Source organism: Maylandia zebra, linkage group LG6, assembly GCF_041146795.1.
Source record: "Maylandia zebra isolate NMK-2024a linkage group LG6, Mzebra_GT3a, whole genome shotgun sequence".
Lineage (NCBI taxonomy): Eukaryota > Metazoa > Chordata > Actinopteri > Cichliformes > Cichlidae > Maylandia > Maylandia zebra.
The window spans coordinates 15,840,687-15,859,194 of record NC_135172.1 but is presented as its reverse complement, the minus strand read 5'-3'; the positions used below and the strand labels follow the sequence as shown (position 1 = coordinate 15,859,194).

The following is an 18,508-nucleotide window of genomic DNA, read 5'->3' as shown; positions in this document are numbered from 1 at the left end:
TAAAAACCTTTTGATCACAAACTATAAAAAGTCAAATATATCAGATGTCCAAATTCACCTAAGTAAAGAATCACCTGCAATAGACTGAGACGTGAACACTGATTAAGCATAATGGTGCTTTGTCCTGCACATTTAAACACTGGAAACAAAGCTTTGCCTCGCTGTGACCCTACACAGAGATGCACATCGGTTGTTGTTTTGTTTGTTTTTTTAATTTGCTTTTTTTATGTTCTGCTGTTTTGTAGCCTTAACTGATTATATTTTGGAATTTATTACTTAATTTCTTTAAACTGTGTTGCATTCTGTGCTGTATATAAAAAAAAATAGGATATTATTGTTATTGTTATTCAGATAATTATTGCAGTAGCCTGATGTACATCTAAGATAGGAGTGTTTAGGCTACAGACACTGAACAAAATTGAAACAGACTGCTAGACGTGTTTGTTCATTTCTGTGTATGTTTTTTTTTCTTTTTTATGTGAGATATATTTGTTTTGTGCAGGTTTTATACAGCAAGAAAGACTCAGAAGGTCCCCCCAGTGTTCAGGTGGCAGAAGGAGAGAGGAGTGTGTCGCTGCTCCTCGGGGCCCTCCAAAAATACACAGTGTATGTGCTGCAGGTGCTGGCATACACACGTATGGGTGACGGCCCACCCAGCAACCGCATACTGCTAAGAACCAAAGAAGATGGTAGGACCCAGTTTTCTCTTACCCTGTCTAATCACCAGCTTTTTAATATATGTTTTCATATCTTCTATCTTGTAAGTACTAATTCAAGAGCGATGTGTCCAAGTGGGATTTATCACTTACAGACAATCACAAGTAATCACACGCATATAACTGACACACAGCACAAGCAAGTGCAAATAAGACCCAGATCCATAATGCATCAGGAACAAAAAGGTTCAGTTTAAAGCGAATGTCACTGCAACTTCAAAGGAAGTCCCCATGACCAAGAGCACTGTTTTCTCAGTCCTTTAAAATTGACTTCCTGCATTGTAACCAGTTCTGTCTGCCATATACACAGATAAGAGGAAAAATCTGCCATTATGAAGTCTGTGGTCATACAAATTCATCCATCCATAAACCTTCAAAGAGAGTAGTATACTTTTTCTAGATGCTGATCAGATGCCCGTCCAGTAAAAGTAGCAGAAGTCAAGGGTTTCCACACCTGGAGGGAGAGAGATTTGTACTTGTTAGATGGACCTATCAGTGTGAATTTTATATGATAAGATATGATCTGTAATATTGCCTAAATACATATGTGTTCTGAACACTTCAGTTTCAGCCCTTTTAATAGTTATGACGTTAGGAAGATTAGACGGCAACTCTTTGCAATTTGAAAATACCATAAAGTTGGATTTTTCTGTGTTTAACACAGCTTAAGAGGAGTTGAACAAGACTGAGCAACATCAAAGGCAGACTGCAGCACTGTCCGTAAGAGCACACAAAATGTATTTTTTTTTAACGTTTGACTTTGTACAGCACCATAGTGGAGTAGGAAACAAAAAATCAACATGGAATTTGAAGTTCAGACTTTCACTTTCAACTCAAGGGATTTAACAAAAGTATTGTAACAGTTTAGGAACTGTTTACTGCTGTTTTGTGGAGTGGAGTTAATTCTAATTGTTGAATTTACTTTTGGTAGAAGCTCACTGGAGCTCTCAGTATGAAATCCAAATCAGATGTTGATTGAGTAGAAAAGCGAGGGAAGCCATCATTAGGCTGAAAAAACAAAATAAATCTACCAAATTTAGAATCTGGTAAAATCTTAAAAAGAGATGCTCTGGCCAACTCAGGGACACCAAAGTCTTGAAAGAAAGTGTTGCATGCAGAATTTCAAAAATAGTGTCATTGTCCAAATACTTATTGACCTAGCAGTAGAAGAAGAGCAGTAGTCCTAATATGCATCCCTGTGGCACACCAACTGCATAAAAAAAAGAAGAAGGTGCACCTGCCTCTGTAGCTGTAGTATGTGGATATTTTGGGCTGTTTGAATCTGGCAAAAATCATAATTAAAGCTGTTTTCTTCAATATTTGGTGAATATTCAACATGATTTGTCGCTGACTTTAGAAAAACAAAACAAAGATTTATTAAACTTTGAAAGTTGTTTGTTTATTAAATAAATAAATAAGTTGGTAGGGGGCACAGATTTATGTGTTTGGGGTTATGGCAAGTCTGTGAATTTGCCTTAAACCCCGAGCTATGAATTTACAAGGTCATAAAGTCATCTGTTGCCATCATGTGAGGTGTGTGGGAAGAGAAAGTGGCAAACACAAACGCAGGCCTTCAAGGGATCTACATGGACAGAAAGGAGAAGTGAGCATTATAAAAGAGTTGCTGTGATCGTGAGACAAAGGAGATCATTCTGATTCTTCTGCAGATTCATCTACAGATACTTTTGTTATAACTTTTACCTCCTACATACAGATTGATTGATTACAAAAGGCCCTCTTTGTGTCATCTTTGCTGCAGCTGAACTAAACAGCGAGTAAGGCATTTTAGAGAAGCATGAAAGAACATAATCAATGATTTCATTAATCACCCAGCCGTGGGTATTTTTCTTCATGTGTTCCACGCCTCTGCATCAACCTGGTAACCACGGCAGACTTTTCAGGGTGGCAGTAACCTGGCCTGTTCTTTTCTGAATCATGAAGTACACTTGGGCACTCACACATACGCACAGAAACTCACATCTGCTCACACACACACACACACACAGACTGAAACCCTCATAGACACACTCGCTCTCCTCTATCAAACGGTGTCACGTTTGAAAAGTTTTTCTCATTTCAGGATGAAACAAGAATGAGGAAGTCAATTCCCGGCGATGTATAATGAACCTACACATACACCTACTGTACCCACAAGCACAAGCACACACACACACACACAGACATACGTTGACATGTATTTGCTGGTGTGGAACATGTGCTTTTATCAGGAACGACAGCCCGAGTGAGGCTGAAAGAAATTACATTTTCTGTTTTGTGTCTTTTACAAGTACCTCTTAAAGATGTGTAACAAACTCACTCAATGTATATATTTGTGTGTGTGCGTGTGTCTGTGTGTGTTTTGGCGTGTATATGTGGAGAGCATATGCACGTACATCTGTGTGCTATAATGCTAACATATTACAGTATAAGAGCCAGATGCTGAGATACTCTTTTTCTCATTACCGAACTGAAGCACTTCTTTTGAGCCTCTTTTTCTTGCCGCTGCTGCTTTTCTCTTAAATTGTGTATTAATATCTTTTAATTCTGCTGCCAACTCCTTTCTCTATTTTTCTCTCCAGTCCCAGGACCCCCTGTCAGGATGGTGTTTCCAGAAGTTCGATTGTCATCCGTTAGGGTGGTTTGGCAGCCACCTGCATCCCCCAACGGCATCATATTAGGTATAAAAACAAACGTCCACATATACAAGTGAGCAGATATTTGAAAGCAAAATTTAAATCATAATCCATTTTTCATGCTTGTAGCAAATGATTTTGCAGTTTCAGCCACACACACACACACACACACACACAGACACACACACACACACACAGACACACACACACACACACACAGACACACACACACACACATCTACTGTGACAAGTACAAACTGTAAAATGGAAAAGATTCCCGCTGTCTCTGTATATGTGTCTGTACCTGAAAAAAGACAGCTGTAGGTGCTTAAGGCACCTTTCCTAATAAATATGACCATCTATATATATTTATAAATAAATGTGCAGATTCATGCATTATCACCGTGCGGTGTGAATCGGAAAAATACTCCAGGAGAGGAGGAGAGGTGAAAGAAATGTGTGAGCTGCTGAGCTGGAAAGAGAGAGAACAGAAGGGGAGAGACAGCAGACAGTAGATGTATAGAGGTGATAGGAGGGACAGGGGTGTGTGTGTGTGTGTGTGTGTGTGTGTGTGTGTGTGTGTGTGTGTGTGTGTGTGTGTGTGTGTGTGTGTGTGTGTGTGTACGCAGTAACTGGGTGAGGAGTGGTATTTGTCCTCTCAGTGGGAGAGCGAGTTGAACAGGACAGTTTGAGTGATGTGTGACTGTATTGTTAGCGGGAGGACATTTAGTGCGACACCACTCTGTAGCAGAAGGATGAGTGGGAGGGCAAATCTCACTCTCTCGATCACACAGGCACACACACAAACATACAGCCCTACTGTGTCCTTGCTGAGCATGTGTTGTGTGTGTTTATGCAGATACAAAGGTCTGTAGAGTACTGGTTTCTTTAGTCCTCATGACTCCCTCATTTCTCCTTGGGTTCTCCACCCATGGGGGACTGACACAGAAGGTGGACAGAGGAGAAACAAGACTACAGAAGGTGCACAATCTAATTTGGCACAGTGCAGTGAGGCATTTTTGTTCTTTCACCCTTCTATGAATATAATACAGCCACACATACACACTGAAGTAATAAAATAGAGGACACATTTTACTCAAATGTGTGCAAATTGTACTGCAAATACTTACATGCTGAGTACTAAAATGCATACTAAAAAGTATTCTCCCATTGGTTTGCATTTCAGTGTGTCTCTTTGTAAAGTTTACAAAGGCACACATTTAAAGATTTCCTCTAAAATGCTCATCATTGCATGCATTGCATCACTACCTGCTGCCTGAATTCAGTCTGAATTTTAAAAATCTCTTATATTAGCTGTGCTGGCTTGTAGATTAGTTAGTGTGAAATGATCCTTTAAACACATAACTCCAAAAGCAAAAGCTTTACCAGCTCTTTATTAGTGTGGCAATTTAATCAGCGATGGATGGATGATTATTTTCTTTGCACGAGAAAGAAAACATTATGAGAATATCACAAATTAGAACAGTAGCAATAAAAATGCAGAAGTTAATTAGTTAAGCAAATCAAGGCATCAATATTCCCTTTAACTTTAATTAATGCATCCATAATTTTGCCATTTAGCACTTCTTTAAGGGTCATGAAACATAATGTAAAGAAGTATAAATGCAGCTCTAAACAACAGATTAACTGAGACGGTCTGCAAAACCCTCATTTTAACTTATTAGGTACTCTCTCTGTTCAGCTTTCAGTCATAGATCCAAGCTAAATAAAATTTTGAAAAAACTAGGAAGCTGAAAAAATTATTTTTTCATTTAAGACCCTCAACGGGTCCTAAAGGAAAACAATCTGTATATCTCTACTATGCTTAAAATACTATGGTGTACGAAAGTTTATGAGATGAGAAGTGAGACGCTGACCGTGTTTAAACATGTCTTGATCTTTTGGTCAGTCAGTGAACAACACTGAACCAAAGCGTGAACGTCTACCGTGATGCATTGTGATCCAGTCCCTTAACCCCTGGCTGAGGTGGAACCGGACATCATAGACCACATATCTTACGATAATGTAAACAACTATGTGTTGTGATGTTTCCCCAACAAGGACCATAGAGCATCATAGTCCTTTATAGTCTTTTTATCAAGTGATTTTCTCTTGTAGATGCTAACAATTGTATTTCCTTCTTTTGGTAGCCTTTGCAAAATGAAGCAGATGTGTAATTGGTCAGAGATGGATAAAAAAACTGTTCAGAAGGGCGTTTGATGCTCTGACAGAAATAACATAGGGAACAATAATATCTGAACACTAGTCATAGTCATAGACTTATCTCTGGTGTCGACTGTTGATCACCCTTTCTAAAATGAGTGTGAAGTCACAAAATAAAAAAAGCCAGTGGAATATACATGACACTGATTCTGGAGTGACGCGAATTCAGAAACAATCTGCACGCAATCACTTCACTCTATTACAGACAAAAGGTCAATCATTCACTTCATACTGATCATTTATTTAATATGCATGTATCCCCTTTAGCATTTCTAAATCAAATTAACCTCTCTCAGCTCTTACTGGTGTCCTTCTGGTGACACTTTCTCCATTTGTGGCTCTGCTCTTCAAAACAGTCTGCTTGTGTCATACCATCGGTGTCTGTCTCTCCAGTCTTTTCAAAACCCTAAAGGCAAAGAAAAAAAAAATTGGTATACATTAGATGCACAGTCTGCTAGTCTGCTCATGCAAACCATAATGAAATATAGTGCATCGTACATTTTATATCTTATGGAAAAAAGGACTAAGGGCTTTCTCTAACGTGATGCAATCACTTAATGTAACAGAGATTTAGCCTCCAGTATGTGACAGCAGCAATGGCTTAATGATGGTACAGAACATAATGCTGTGCTATGACCCAATTGTTTCGATGCAGGAGGATTTGTGATCTAGCTGTTATCCAGTAATCTCCCACGTGCAGCATTCACATTAACATTTAATCAGACTATCTGATGAGATTATCACCCGCACAACCAGATTAGGTGCCTCTGAGCAGATTATTATCCTGACAGTCTTACTGTGAACTAATCACATCCACACACTTGTGTGTTTCTAGTGTGTATTTGCTGTACAATACAATCTTCATAATAAGAGCCTTTGTGAGTGGCCAGTGGCCTGTGGAAAGCTTGGACAGGGATCAGTGGTTTGAGCGTGCGTGCATGTGTTGAAGGATGTTAGTGTTATTACATGGCCTACTGCACATAAGACAGAGAAACAGACTGGAGCCGTGTACACCATGGGTCACAGCCAAGGGTACACACAGAGAGGTTATATGTTTATACACTGTGAGAGTAGGGGAACGTGAGCATGTGTGAGTGTGTACTGGAGTTCTGCTCTGAAATCCTGACTTTGTCTTTGGAAAATAGTAAGTATGAAGGAAAGAAGCTGCACATATCAAATCCCAACAGAGTTCAAATGTAGTTTCATGACCTGAAGAAAAACATATTTGTTTGTATGTTTTATTGTGGAAATGAAGCTGCGTGATATGGCTTTGTGCAGCTATGTTTGCAGGGGGGGGGGTTTCGCCTCATATTGTGCTCTCTTTGATTCCTGTGGGCTCTGTGAACACAATCACACGCAAGAATTTCACACAGATTTCAAATAGCTTCCTCCTCCTTCTGTCTTTCCTTCTGCCCCTCACTAGGCTACCAGATCTCCTACCGCCTCGACAGCAGGGACCCTCTGCGCTGGACTACAGTGGAGGTGGGGTCCAATGCTCGGCAGTTCACCGTCACAGGACTTTCCTCTGAGCAGAGCTACGTTTTCCGACTCATTGCTCGCACTGCCGTGGGCTGGGGTGCAGGACAGGAAGCTGTGGTTGTTACCACTGAACGCAGAGGTAAAGGACACTCACGCATATTCAGGATCTGACTGCTCTAATTTTAACCACTCCTGTTTAAAATATAGCAGGAGTCCAACCTGCTGGCTCACATATATCACTTGCAGACGCACAAAAACTGTCCGTCTCCACTGTGGACTTAATGACCTGTGTCTGACACTGCTCCCAGAAATGTAGTTCATGACTTTAAAGCAGACTTCCGACAGGCCTCTTTTAGTCCAAATACTCCGAGATGTCAGAGCAGCTACAGGTGCCATCAGTATCAGTAATGATAGCTGATCTGTCTCCATGACACCTTACAAAACTGCTTCTGCTCGGTAAGAATGGAAGACCTGAGTTTGTGTGGAAAAAAACACGGAGAAACTTAACAACCCATCGAAAATCTGGTCTCTTCTGACCCTCGGTGATTTAACACTTAAACCAGCTGCACCCAGCAGGAAGGCTGGTGCAGCTAGTTTGAAACTTTTATCCAGAGCTGTTGAGGTTGGTCTTAGAATACTCTTTAATGATGGCACCATTCCCCGTGTGTGACAGTTTCAGGGCTTGGCAGACAGGCTCACTGATGGGCTTACTCTTTAATGGAACAGAGTCATCATGAATGCTATTAGCTCCCGAGTGCCTCTGCTTTTCTTTATGCTGAGTCAAAATGACCGCATGAAAAGGACCTACAGGGACACATCTTTTGCTATGTTCGAGCAAACACTATGCGACTGATGGGGTCACCGATGGTGCGGCTTGGAGCTTGAGAACGAAGTCGAAATTACAGTAAGCTGTGAAGATCTCCACTCGGTGTTCTCTGGCACCACGAACAGTGTGATCTGATTCTGAAGAAGAACTAATGGAGCCGTATAACAACTTTGTTCATTTTGCTTCTTTGCAAAATCATTCCTCTGTGAAGTAATATATGGAGAGTTTCGGCAAGAGTAAAGGGGTGTAAGCTTTTCGGTTGAAATAGCTTCTGTCTTGCAGACTCTCCATACATACATCATGCATCTAATTTGGAATTCATAGCACAGCAAAGTAATAATCTCTAATACAGTTCATATTGACCTGTAGTGATGCATAAGGGAATAAAATGTCTTAAATAAACCAGAATAAACAGGGAAAAGTTGTAAGCACGAGCAGCTTGATTAATGTTATTAATTTTAACTGCAATTTTCTAAATGTTTGCTGTGAGAAAGCTCTATTATAGAGGACAACCATAATGATTTTACCAGTATAATTATGTTGTCAGATTTCTTACAGTAATCGTTATGCAGGAGCAGTGTGGAATTTTCATATTTTGTGATCTCTGCAGCATCACTTGCTATTAAAGGTGCAAGTCATTGCAGTTCATGTTTGCTCCTCAGAAAGGGAGTTCAGACACAAGAAAAGAAAGCGGAAAGTTTGGCCCTAAGCAGTTTGTGGTTGGACATGGCGAATTCATTGTTACCGGGCACTAAATATTAGCACAAAATAAAAAGCATGACCTTTTCAGGGTGTGTGACATAGAACAAAAAGAAATGACATTTAGAAACTCCCCTGGACTTGTCAGTAAATGTAGGCATTGAAGCCACCAGGTATTAGCCCTCCTGTAGAGGTATAATGAAAATCAAGAGTTCATAACATTACCTCTGGGCCTGACTGTAACTGTTATCACTTAAAAAGGGAAGTGTTACTTTTTCAGAATTGTAGATTATCCGAAGAAATTTGTGGCACTCCGTCTGTTTATACCTTTCTCTGAACACGCCAAAATTAACTGGCTTGTTGAGTGAGACAGGATTATTAGCCTTTCTCACCAACTGTCGATTGCAACGCTGGGATATTTCTCATCCACAGCACCGTGCTCAGTTGTGGGCGGATGGAAACTGTACACTTAGTAGGTGAGAATGAAAATGAGGCTCGAAGTCGTTTTTCTAAAGGAGAGCGAAAGGAGGGCCAGAAAGTCAGAACCAAACGCCATAAATCTTACATCCTCACCCAAAGTAATTACTATTGATCAAGAGTTTTTACCAGCACTTTGCACTTATGTTAATTTTGACTTTAAGAGATGAAAAAAAAAGCTGCTAATTTCCCTTTCAGAGTTTTATCTAATTTTAGCAGCCAGTGGCCTCATCACAGAGCATAAGCTGCTACAACAACAAGAATTGTAAAATTGAAACACAGTCAATCGCTGAGTATGACAGCCCGTGCCTGTGGTGAGATGTATGAGTTTAGCAAGGACTCGGTCTCCCCCACTGTTTTGTCTTTAAAACACTGAAACAGAAGAGATATATCTTCCCACAATGATCTGGTCACTGACGGCCAGAAAAAAAACACACTTTTGAAGTGATTTGACTTTTACAGAAGTAAAGAGCAGTTTTATTTCCTTCAATTTAGAAGCAAATATAAAGTTCTTGTCTTCCTCTTATTTGAGTGCCGTGATGCTCGTCATGTTGCTGCAGGGCTCGCAAAATCGCTAGCCCGACGTCCCGGGGCTAGCGATTTTTCCAGTCGGGCTACCAAAATCTATCTCTGCCCTGCCCGTCGGGCTATTGTAGGAAGGAAAAATATATGTCAATGCTTTTGCATTCTTTCAGAAATGTAGCTGGGTAATTATGTCATTGGCATCGGCGAGCCACTGTCAATATGTGACATATTGAAATCGCGTTTGAATTTGCGCTTGTTTTTTGCTTTCACTTTGCAATCGCACGAACTGTGTATAGAGAGTGACAGCACTGATTGGTGACTGATGATAATTTGTGCACCAATTCCTCTGACATCGTCTTATTAATCGTTAGCTTACTATGCAAACATGACAAGTGAAATCTCCCGCAGCTTAAACATGTGAGAGGTTGATCGCGCAGAGAATCGCTGTGTGTGTGTGTGTGTGTGTGTGTGTGTGTGTGTGTGTGTGTGTGTGTGTGTGTGTGTGTGTGTGTGTGTGTGTGTGTGTAAAAGCAGCAGGATATATATTTTAGTTCTGCTGAGCCAAATAAGACAGGTCAGGGTGAAGAAGACAGCTTCTATAATATTGTAAAGGAAACAAAACATTAATCAAAAAAATTGTTGAAAAACAAATTACAACATTGTATAAAAATTACAATCATCAACTCAAATACTTGGTTTGTAAAAACATAGAAACACTTGAATATCGTTTTGGATTTGTGACTGGGTATTGTTATTAGTTTCAGTACTGTGTAAGACTTTTGAGCAACCCCTCGTTCACTAATAATTTATTTTCAATGAGTCAGATTTTGTTGTAATTTTCTAAAGTGGGTTTATGCAACAGTTCTCCAAGTTCAAAGTTTTTCTTTGGACATTGGCCTCTTTCTTGTTCGTTTTCACACTAGTCCTTATACCTGACCATTTCCAAAGCAATGTTATTTTGTTTGTTAAGCCACCACACTGACTTGTAAATCATTCAAGGATAAAAAAAAAGGAGCCCAACTCAAGGGATGAACCAGTGTTGTGCCTACAAAGAACAGACGACCTAGCAAAGAACCCATTTTGAATTATGTCTTTGAGGACTTTGTTACCAGCAGGCTGTCTTAAAATATGTAATTTGTTCCATTTCCTTTAGCTGATTCTACCAAAAAAGCCAAACATAAATCACTTTGACAAACATAAAATAGTATTTTCATACCAACAAGTTGATTCACAAAGACTCAAAAACCTTGCACATTTGGTGTGCAAACTGGAGATAACTGAAAAAGTGGACAACAATAGAAGAGGTGGCAGGCCTAAAAAGTGTCTACATTAGATGAACAGTATCTGACAGTCACGTCCTTAGGAAATCAGAAAAAATCAAGCAAAGCCTTCGTATGCATACCGGTCCTCAGTTAATAGATATACTGTTCACTGAGGCGTCATCAAATACAGTGGGGCAAAAAAGTATTTAGTCAGCCACCGATTGTGCAAGTTCCCCCACCTAAAATGACGACAGAGGTCAGTAATTTGCACCAGAGGTACACTTCAACTGTGAGAGACAGAATGTGAAAAAAAAAATCCATGAATCCACATGGTAGGATTTGTAAAGAATTTATTTGTAAATCAGGGTGGAAAATAAGTATTTGGTCAATAACAAAAATACAACTCAATACTTTGTAACATAACCTTTGTTGGCAATAACAGAGGTCAAACGTTTACTATAGGTCTTTACCAGGTTTGCACACACAGTAGCTGGTATTTTGGCCCATTCCTCCATGCAGATCTTCTCGAGAGCAGTGATGTTTTGGGGCTGTTGCCGAGCAACACGGACTTTCAACTCCCGCCACAGATTTTCTATGGGGTTGAGGTCTGGAGACTGGCTAGGCCACTCCAGGACTTTCAAATGCTTCTTACACTCCTTTGTTGCCCGGGCAGTGTGTTTTGGATCATTGTCATGTTGGAAGACCCAGCCTCGTTTCATCTTCAAAGTTCTCACTGATGGAAGGAGGTTGTGGCTCAAAATCTCACGATACATGGCCCCATTCATTCTGTCCTTAACACGGATCAGTCGTCCTGTCCCCTTGGCAGAAAAACAGCCCCATAGCATGATGTTTCCACCCCCATGCTTCACAGTAGGTATGGTGTTCTTGGGATGCAACTCAGTATTCTTCTTCCTCCAAACACGACGAGTTGAGTTTATACCAAAAAGTTCTACTTTGGTTTCATCTGACCACATGACATTCTCCCAATCCTCTGCTGTATCATCCATGTGCTCTCTGGCAAACTTCAGACGGGCCTGGACATGCACTGGCTTCAGCAGCGGAACACGTCTGGCACTGCGGGATTTGATTCCCTGCCGTTGTAGTGTGTTACTGATGGTGACCTTTGTTACTTTGGTCCCAGCTCTCTGCAGGTCATTCACCAGGTCCCCCCGTGTGGTTCTGGGATCTTTGCTCACCGTTCTCATGATCATTTTGACCCCACGGGATGAGATCTTGCGTGGAGCCCCAGATCGAGGGAGATTATCAGTGGTCTTGTATGTCTTCCATTTTCTGATGATTGCTCCCACAGTTGATTTTTTCACACCAAGCTGCTTGCCTATTGTAGATTCACTCTTCCCAGTCTGGTGCAGGTCTACAATACTTTTCCTGGTGTCCTTCGAAAGCTCTTTGGTCTTGGCCATGGCGGAGTTTGGAGTCTGACTGTTTGAGGCTGTGGACAGGTGTCTTTTATACAGACGATGAGTTCAAACAGGTGCCATTCATACAGGTAACGAGTGGGGGACAGAAAAGCTTCTTACAGAAGACGTTACAGGTCTGTGAGAGCCAGAGATTTTCCTTGTTTGAGGTGACCAAATACTTATTTTCCACCCTAATTTACGAATAAATTCTTTACAAATCCTACCATGTGGATTCATGGATTTTTTTTTTCACATTCTGTCTCTCACAGTTGAAGTGTACCTCTGGTGCAAACTACTGACCTCTGTCATCATTTTAAGTGGGGGAACTTGCACAATCGGTGGCTGACTAAATACTTTTTTGTCCCACTGTACAGTGTCAGTGGACAGGTGGAGGTCAAGAAGCTACTCTGAAGGAGGGGAAATGGGGAAATTTAAATTTCTGATTCAGGTCTTCATGGATGCGCAAGCAGGAGATTAAGAGAGAGGTACAACAGCGATTGCCTCCACCGTGTTTTATGTGTTTTGACTGGAGACATTCGCTGTTGTACCTTTTGCTTAACCTCCTGCTTGCGCATTATAGTTTGTGGCTGTTTTCAGCCTGTTGTATTGAAGATCTTGTCAAAATTTATGAAATTATCAACACAAAAGTATCATCAGATTTTGATCCACCAAGTAATGCAGTCCGGAAAGCATCTGACTGCCTTCATTTTTCAGTATGACACAAAAAGACACAACAGAAGTTGTGGTCCAGAGCACAGACCTCAACATTATTGACGCAGTGTGAGATCATCATGACAGAGAAAAGAATAAACGGCAGCCAAACATCCAAAGAAGAGCTTTGAATGTCCTCCAAGAAGCCTGGAGAACTATTCCTGAAGACTACGTAAAGAAATGACAAGAAAGCGTGTCTTGGAGAGTTCAGACTGTGTTGAAGAATAAAGGTGCTCATACCAAATATTTATTTTCAAGCTCATTGAAACTGCACAAACTCAGTTTTTCATTAGATCATTGCATCTATTTTGCTTTTTCCAAGTATAAAGAACTGAGAGGGGGCTTGAGACTTTTGCACAGTACAGTAATTAAGAAAATGGAGAAGGAAAGATGTGGCAGATGGTGTTGAAGATCGAGCACTCCAGAGCTAATACGAGCTTTCTCCCGGAGTGAAATACAGTAAGTGATATTTCACTTAAAAAATGAAGTTGCAATGGTTCTGGTGTCTCTGTGGGCTAACGCATGAATAGGTTTGGTTGCGACGTAGCTCACTGACTTTGGTATATGTCATCCTTGATCTCTCTCTCTCTGTCTCTGCTGTTTTCTCTGTCAGCATAGCAGCACTGGGTAAGCAGTGAAATGCTACAGAAGCATTAAAATATGACAGTTAAGTGATTTTTTGTGGAAACCTGGAATCATTTTGTCAGATACTCTGTTCGCAGCCATCAGTTTGTGTGGTGCATTTTAATTGGATCAGATATCATAACATCCGCAGCGTCATTATCAGGATTTCTTGAGAATAGAGTTCAGTGGTTCTCTGTTCCACTTCAGTAGCATAATGCCCCATTCTTGCTGTGAGATAGACAGAATATCCTAATAGAGATTTCTTTCTGATGATATTGAAGAGACCAACTTAATCCCTAGAAAGAGAAAATTGGCTTTTTGGGTGAGCACGTGAACGTGTGTGTGGATGCATGCCTTAGGGAGAAACCGTTTTGGAAATATGTATCGTTGCTGATGTTTGTACCCAAAAGCGTGAGAGCTGAGAAGGTAACAGAGAACATAGCATATTCAGCTACCTTCAACCCCTTCATCTTTCCTTTTTCCTCTACTAAAAACTAGAGATGGACCGATCCGATATTAAGTATCGGTATCGGTCCGATACTGACGTAAATTACTGGATCTGATATTGGAGAGAAATAAAAAAAGTAATCCGATCCATTAAATATCAAAAAAGCACCTCACAAAACTTGCGACATGGCGTAACTCAGCTCATAACCGTTGCACGTTGGAGCAGTGTGCTCACGTGATAGAGCAGCTGTGTGTATTTGTAGCCTCGCTACCAAACCAGCGTTTCATCTCCGAGGAAGTGATCCCAGAGGGAAGTAAAGCAAGTGTGTAAGTTCATCTCTGAATGTTTGTAAAGCATTCCCACGTTAAGCTTAACAACCAATATATGGAGCAACTGCCTCTCTCTCCCTCTCCTGTTGCTACTTCAATCATGAAACTGCTTAATGATCAGCTGATCGGCTTTTCTGTCGTGACTCCCGTTTCTCTTGTTTGTTTTTGGCCCACTTTGCACCAGAAAGAGGAAACCAGCGGCTGAACAACAGCAGCACATTTAACCTTGATAAGCTGTTGTTAGAATTTATTTAATATTACTTTCTACACCAGGATCTTTTTCTACTAGCTGACGGCTGGTAACTGTGCAGGGGCGGATCCAGCAAAGTTTAGCCAGGGGGGCCGATGGGGCATTAACAGGGAAAAGGGGGCACAAAGACATACTTTTCTTTCTTATTCTCATTTAAAATGTCTAGCTTTTAATAAATAATTATCTGAATCTTACACCCAAAGTTTTAATCTGATATAAAATGTATAGAAGTCCATTACTGTATATAGTAACTGTTAAGTCTAATATACCCTAGTAAGCTATAGTACTTTTTCCTTTGGGAAGGTACCATCTGTTTTTTTCTGTAACGCTGCCGATCTCCGACTGTATTCCCATGTGATGTCTTTGTTGTGTATGTAGGGGTGGGGGGGTCCTATTCCTCTGCGAGGCAACCTGCATATGGCCAATAAAGCATTCTTTCAATTCAATTCAATTTCAATTCAATTCATATCGGTATCGGCAGATATCCAAATTTATGATATCGGTATCGGACATAAAAAAGTGGTATCGTGCCATCTCTACTAAAAACCCAGTGTTTCCTCTCCTTCCCTCGTGTAGAAATAATATGCAAGTGCTGAAAGGTCCGAACTTGTTCTCGCAATTATGAGTTTATTATCAGAACATGATCTTAACTGCGGAGCAGAACAAAAGGGGAACAGACAGGGAGACACAGATGGTATCAGAAAGACAAAAGAGGGCAGAGAATAGTCACATTTTGAAGGGAGCGAAGAGCAGGGGGAGTGCGGGAAGAAGGAGACAAACAGATCAAATCAAATTATCAAATTACTTTTGATAAGGATGAATGAAGGAAGCCGAGCCTGCCTGGGTGTGTGGTTGTGTGTGCGTTTTGAGAAAATAAGTGCAGATTAATTAAACTTCAGAGAGAATCGATAATGCTTTTATTTCCAGACTTAATCGATAACCCGAAGCCCCTGAAATTAGACAGTTTTGCCCCCAGCCGTGTGTTGTTGTTTGTGTGCCTGCACAGGTACTGCTAATCGCACAGGTACGGTGAACACAGTTGTACAAAGACACTGACTCCCAGAGCCATCTTTCATCCTGTAATTGAATAGCTAAGACACAGATAAACACGCACGCACGCGCACACACACAAGCAATCTGTTGAGAAATGGTTTCTTTGATGCCGCAGTAGTTAGTTGTCTTGTTTCATTTAAACACGTGTTTGCATGGCAGCACTTTTTCACGCTGATGCACATGTTACATAAATGTGGGCTGCCCGTGCCTTGTGCAACAGAAATATTTGCAGCAGATTGTCCATTTTTATCTCCATTTGTCCTGCAAATATCCAGGCGTCTGAGTGACCTGCTGTGTGCAGCAGGCTTATTTCTTAAACATCATTTATACAAAAGACTAGTTCCCTGTAATCAAGGTAAAAGATCAAAGAAACCACATTTCCCTGCAGCTAGATGTCTGCCCAGAAAACTGATTTCATGGTGACTGTAAAGATGAGCATGACAAAGACAAAATCCATGTCTTAGCAGAGCAGATGAAAGAAAAGATCTTTACATTAAAGCTTTGCGCATGTTTACAGTACTCTCTGCAGTTACAATAGTTGAGGGCATGGTTGTAAAAGAAGAAGACAGGCAACTCTTTATTTTTATCACATTTTCTGATGCCCTACATAACCCGATTTCTCTGACTTACCTGGCTTCTTGTGTGCGTGTGTGTACTTATGTCACGGCCATACTGACTGCTTTTAAGATGTGGATCCTGACTGTGGTTTTCAGAGCTCTCTCTTCTTTCTTTTGGAGAAATTGTGTTCATCCCTCCAGCTGAGTTCTGGCCTAAGAAAGTGTTGGACTTGCTGCTGTGGAAATATTCGAAGCCTTTGCACATGGAGCTTCGTTTTTTTCATGCGCCTGCCTCCTCTTCAGTTCCACTGTTCTTATCTTTGTCACATCACTTGTTCCACCTTCTCTCTCATGTTATTATCTCGCCTCTTCAAACCTCCTATCCGTGTCTACAGAGCGTCCCCTCCCACCCAGGAAATTGTCCGTTCCTCAAGATGAGGTTGAATCTCGCCAACTCCGCATCCATTGGGTGACCGGTGGCTCAGCCTCCTCGCCGCTGAGGTACTTTACTCTGCAAATCAAGGAGCTGCCCAACGGCGACTGGAAAACCCACACAGCTGACATCCTGCATAACATGACCTCCTGGACTGTTGACAGGTACACGCACACATGCACATACGCACAGCTGCAGTGGTTGATACATCACCCTTTGAATTTGTGGCACTTCATATATAGACAGTTTAAAGTGCAATATTTTGTTTTTTTATTACACTTTTCACACCAAAAACTCAAAAGAAAAAGTGATTTTTCTAACAGTCTCTCACAACTGCAAATGTCAGCATGACTGGCTACTGGCCAAGTTGCAGTGTTTGTCACTGATCCGGAGAAAGTGACAGTCTGCGGCGACAAAAAATATCACGCTCCTGTCTTTGATCTCAAAGACAGGAATGACATGTTTAAGACAGCTTCTTTTTTTGGAGGGATACCAAAACCCATGTGTCACAACAGAATAGTCACAGGTGCCGTCGAGTCATTTTTCACAGCCACCCAGCAATAAGGAGAGTGGCACACTGCAGTACCAGCAGGCTGAGGTGGACAAACAGCAGGGTAACGTGTGAAAAAGGATTAAAATGAATATATCTAATAAGCCAGTAAAATATGCCTTCATGGGCTATTTCAGTCAGACTGAAAGTAAAGCAGCACTATCAGTAAGAGTGAGTAAGATTATCTCAGGCTTAGAGAAAATGGCAATAAAAAATATAGATGGCTCTCTTTTGTTTGTTAGTTTTTTTTCCTTAGAGATCCCCAAATTCAAAATTGTTTTTAGCATGACACGCTGAACTTGAATTAATTAAAGCAATCTGTAGAAATCTTATGTTTATGCATCCTCGGGGGAGAGGAGTGGACAGAGAGAAGAAGACGCTGTGAATTTAAAGCAAACAACGGAGAATTATAATAGAGACTGGAAAGTTTTATTTGTTTAGAAGCTGAAGTACAGAAAAGGTTGGTGGAGAATAAACATACACACATGCCACCAAACAAAAACACCAGGGAGAGCAGAGTAATCATAATTACTGCATAAACGGGGAGGATCTCAGTCACCTAATCACACAGGCGCAGCAGGAGCTGCTCTCTGTCTTTTTCTTAATACCTCTATTTTTTCATCTCTTACTCGCTCTGCCTCCGAGCTTTCATGTTTGCGTGCGCTTTTTGTCCCTTCTGTTCCTTTACAATTTTTCATCCCTCTTGCTGTCACCACCTCCTCTCCTCTCCCTCCATCCATCAACAGCCAATGCTTTCAAAAACCATCAGGCTTGTATTTTTTCTTCTACTCATCCTGTACAAGAGGGCTTCAGTCTTATTGCATGTCTTCCTTTTACATTCCCCTCTCTCAGTCCCTCTGTTCTCTACTCCCTCGTGATGGCAGCGGGTGAGAGCAGTCAGACCGGATTGCTACTCCAACTTCCTGATGGTCCGAGTAGCAGGACTATGATGGTGCTTTACCAGCGTGTGGTGTCTGCGTGTGTGTGTGTTCGTGCCTGCTTCGTGGCTGTTTTTGTGTGCTCCTTCACGAGCTATCACAGGGCTATTTGAGATGCTGAAGAGCATTCGCGCCATGTGTCTGCGTCAGTCTTTTTCAACCTGCCTCAGGGAGAGTCTATCTGCCATGATGGCGGTCGCTGCTGTTGTTGTTTTCGAGCTCATTCTATCACTGAACGCTCTCATTAGAGCGCCGGATGGAGGAATTAGCTTACATCTCCACATGCTCACGCTCACACTCACTTCTTATCTATCCTTAATTGTTGTTTTCCACCAAGACATCTTTGGAACCAAAACA

General features: G+C 41.2%; 1 protein-coding gene across 4 annotated transcripts in view; it reads left to right on the top strand.

Moving 5' to 3' along the window:
* Positions 1-18,508, top strand: part of LOC101472399 (protein sidekick-1) — a 298,277-nt gene that overhangs the window by 259,747 nt on the left and 20,022 nt on the right. For all 4 annotated transcript variants that reach the window (XM_004568331.6, XM_076884757.1, XM_076884759.1 and 1 more), the window contains 4 exons: positions 503-689; positions 3,296-3,394; positions 6,996-7,190; positions 16,626-16,827. In XM_004568331.6, coding sequence (XP_004568388.2) covers positions 503-689; positions 3,296-3,394; positions 6,996-7,190; positions 16,626-16,827 — 683 coding nt within the window. The remainder of the gene's footprint in view (positions 1-502; positions 690-3,295; positions 3,395-6,995; positions 7,191-16,625; positions 16,828-18,508) is intronic.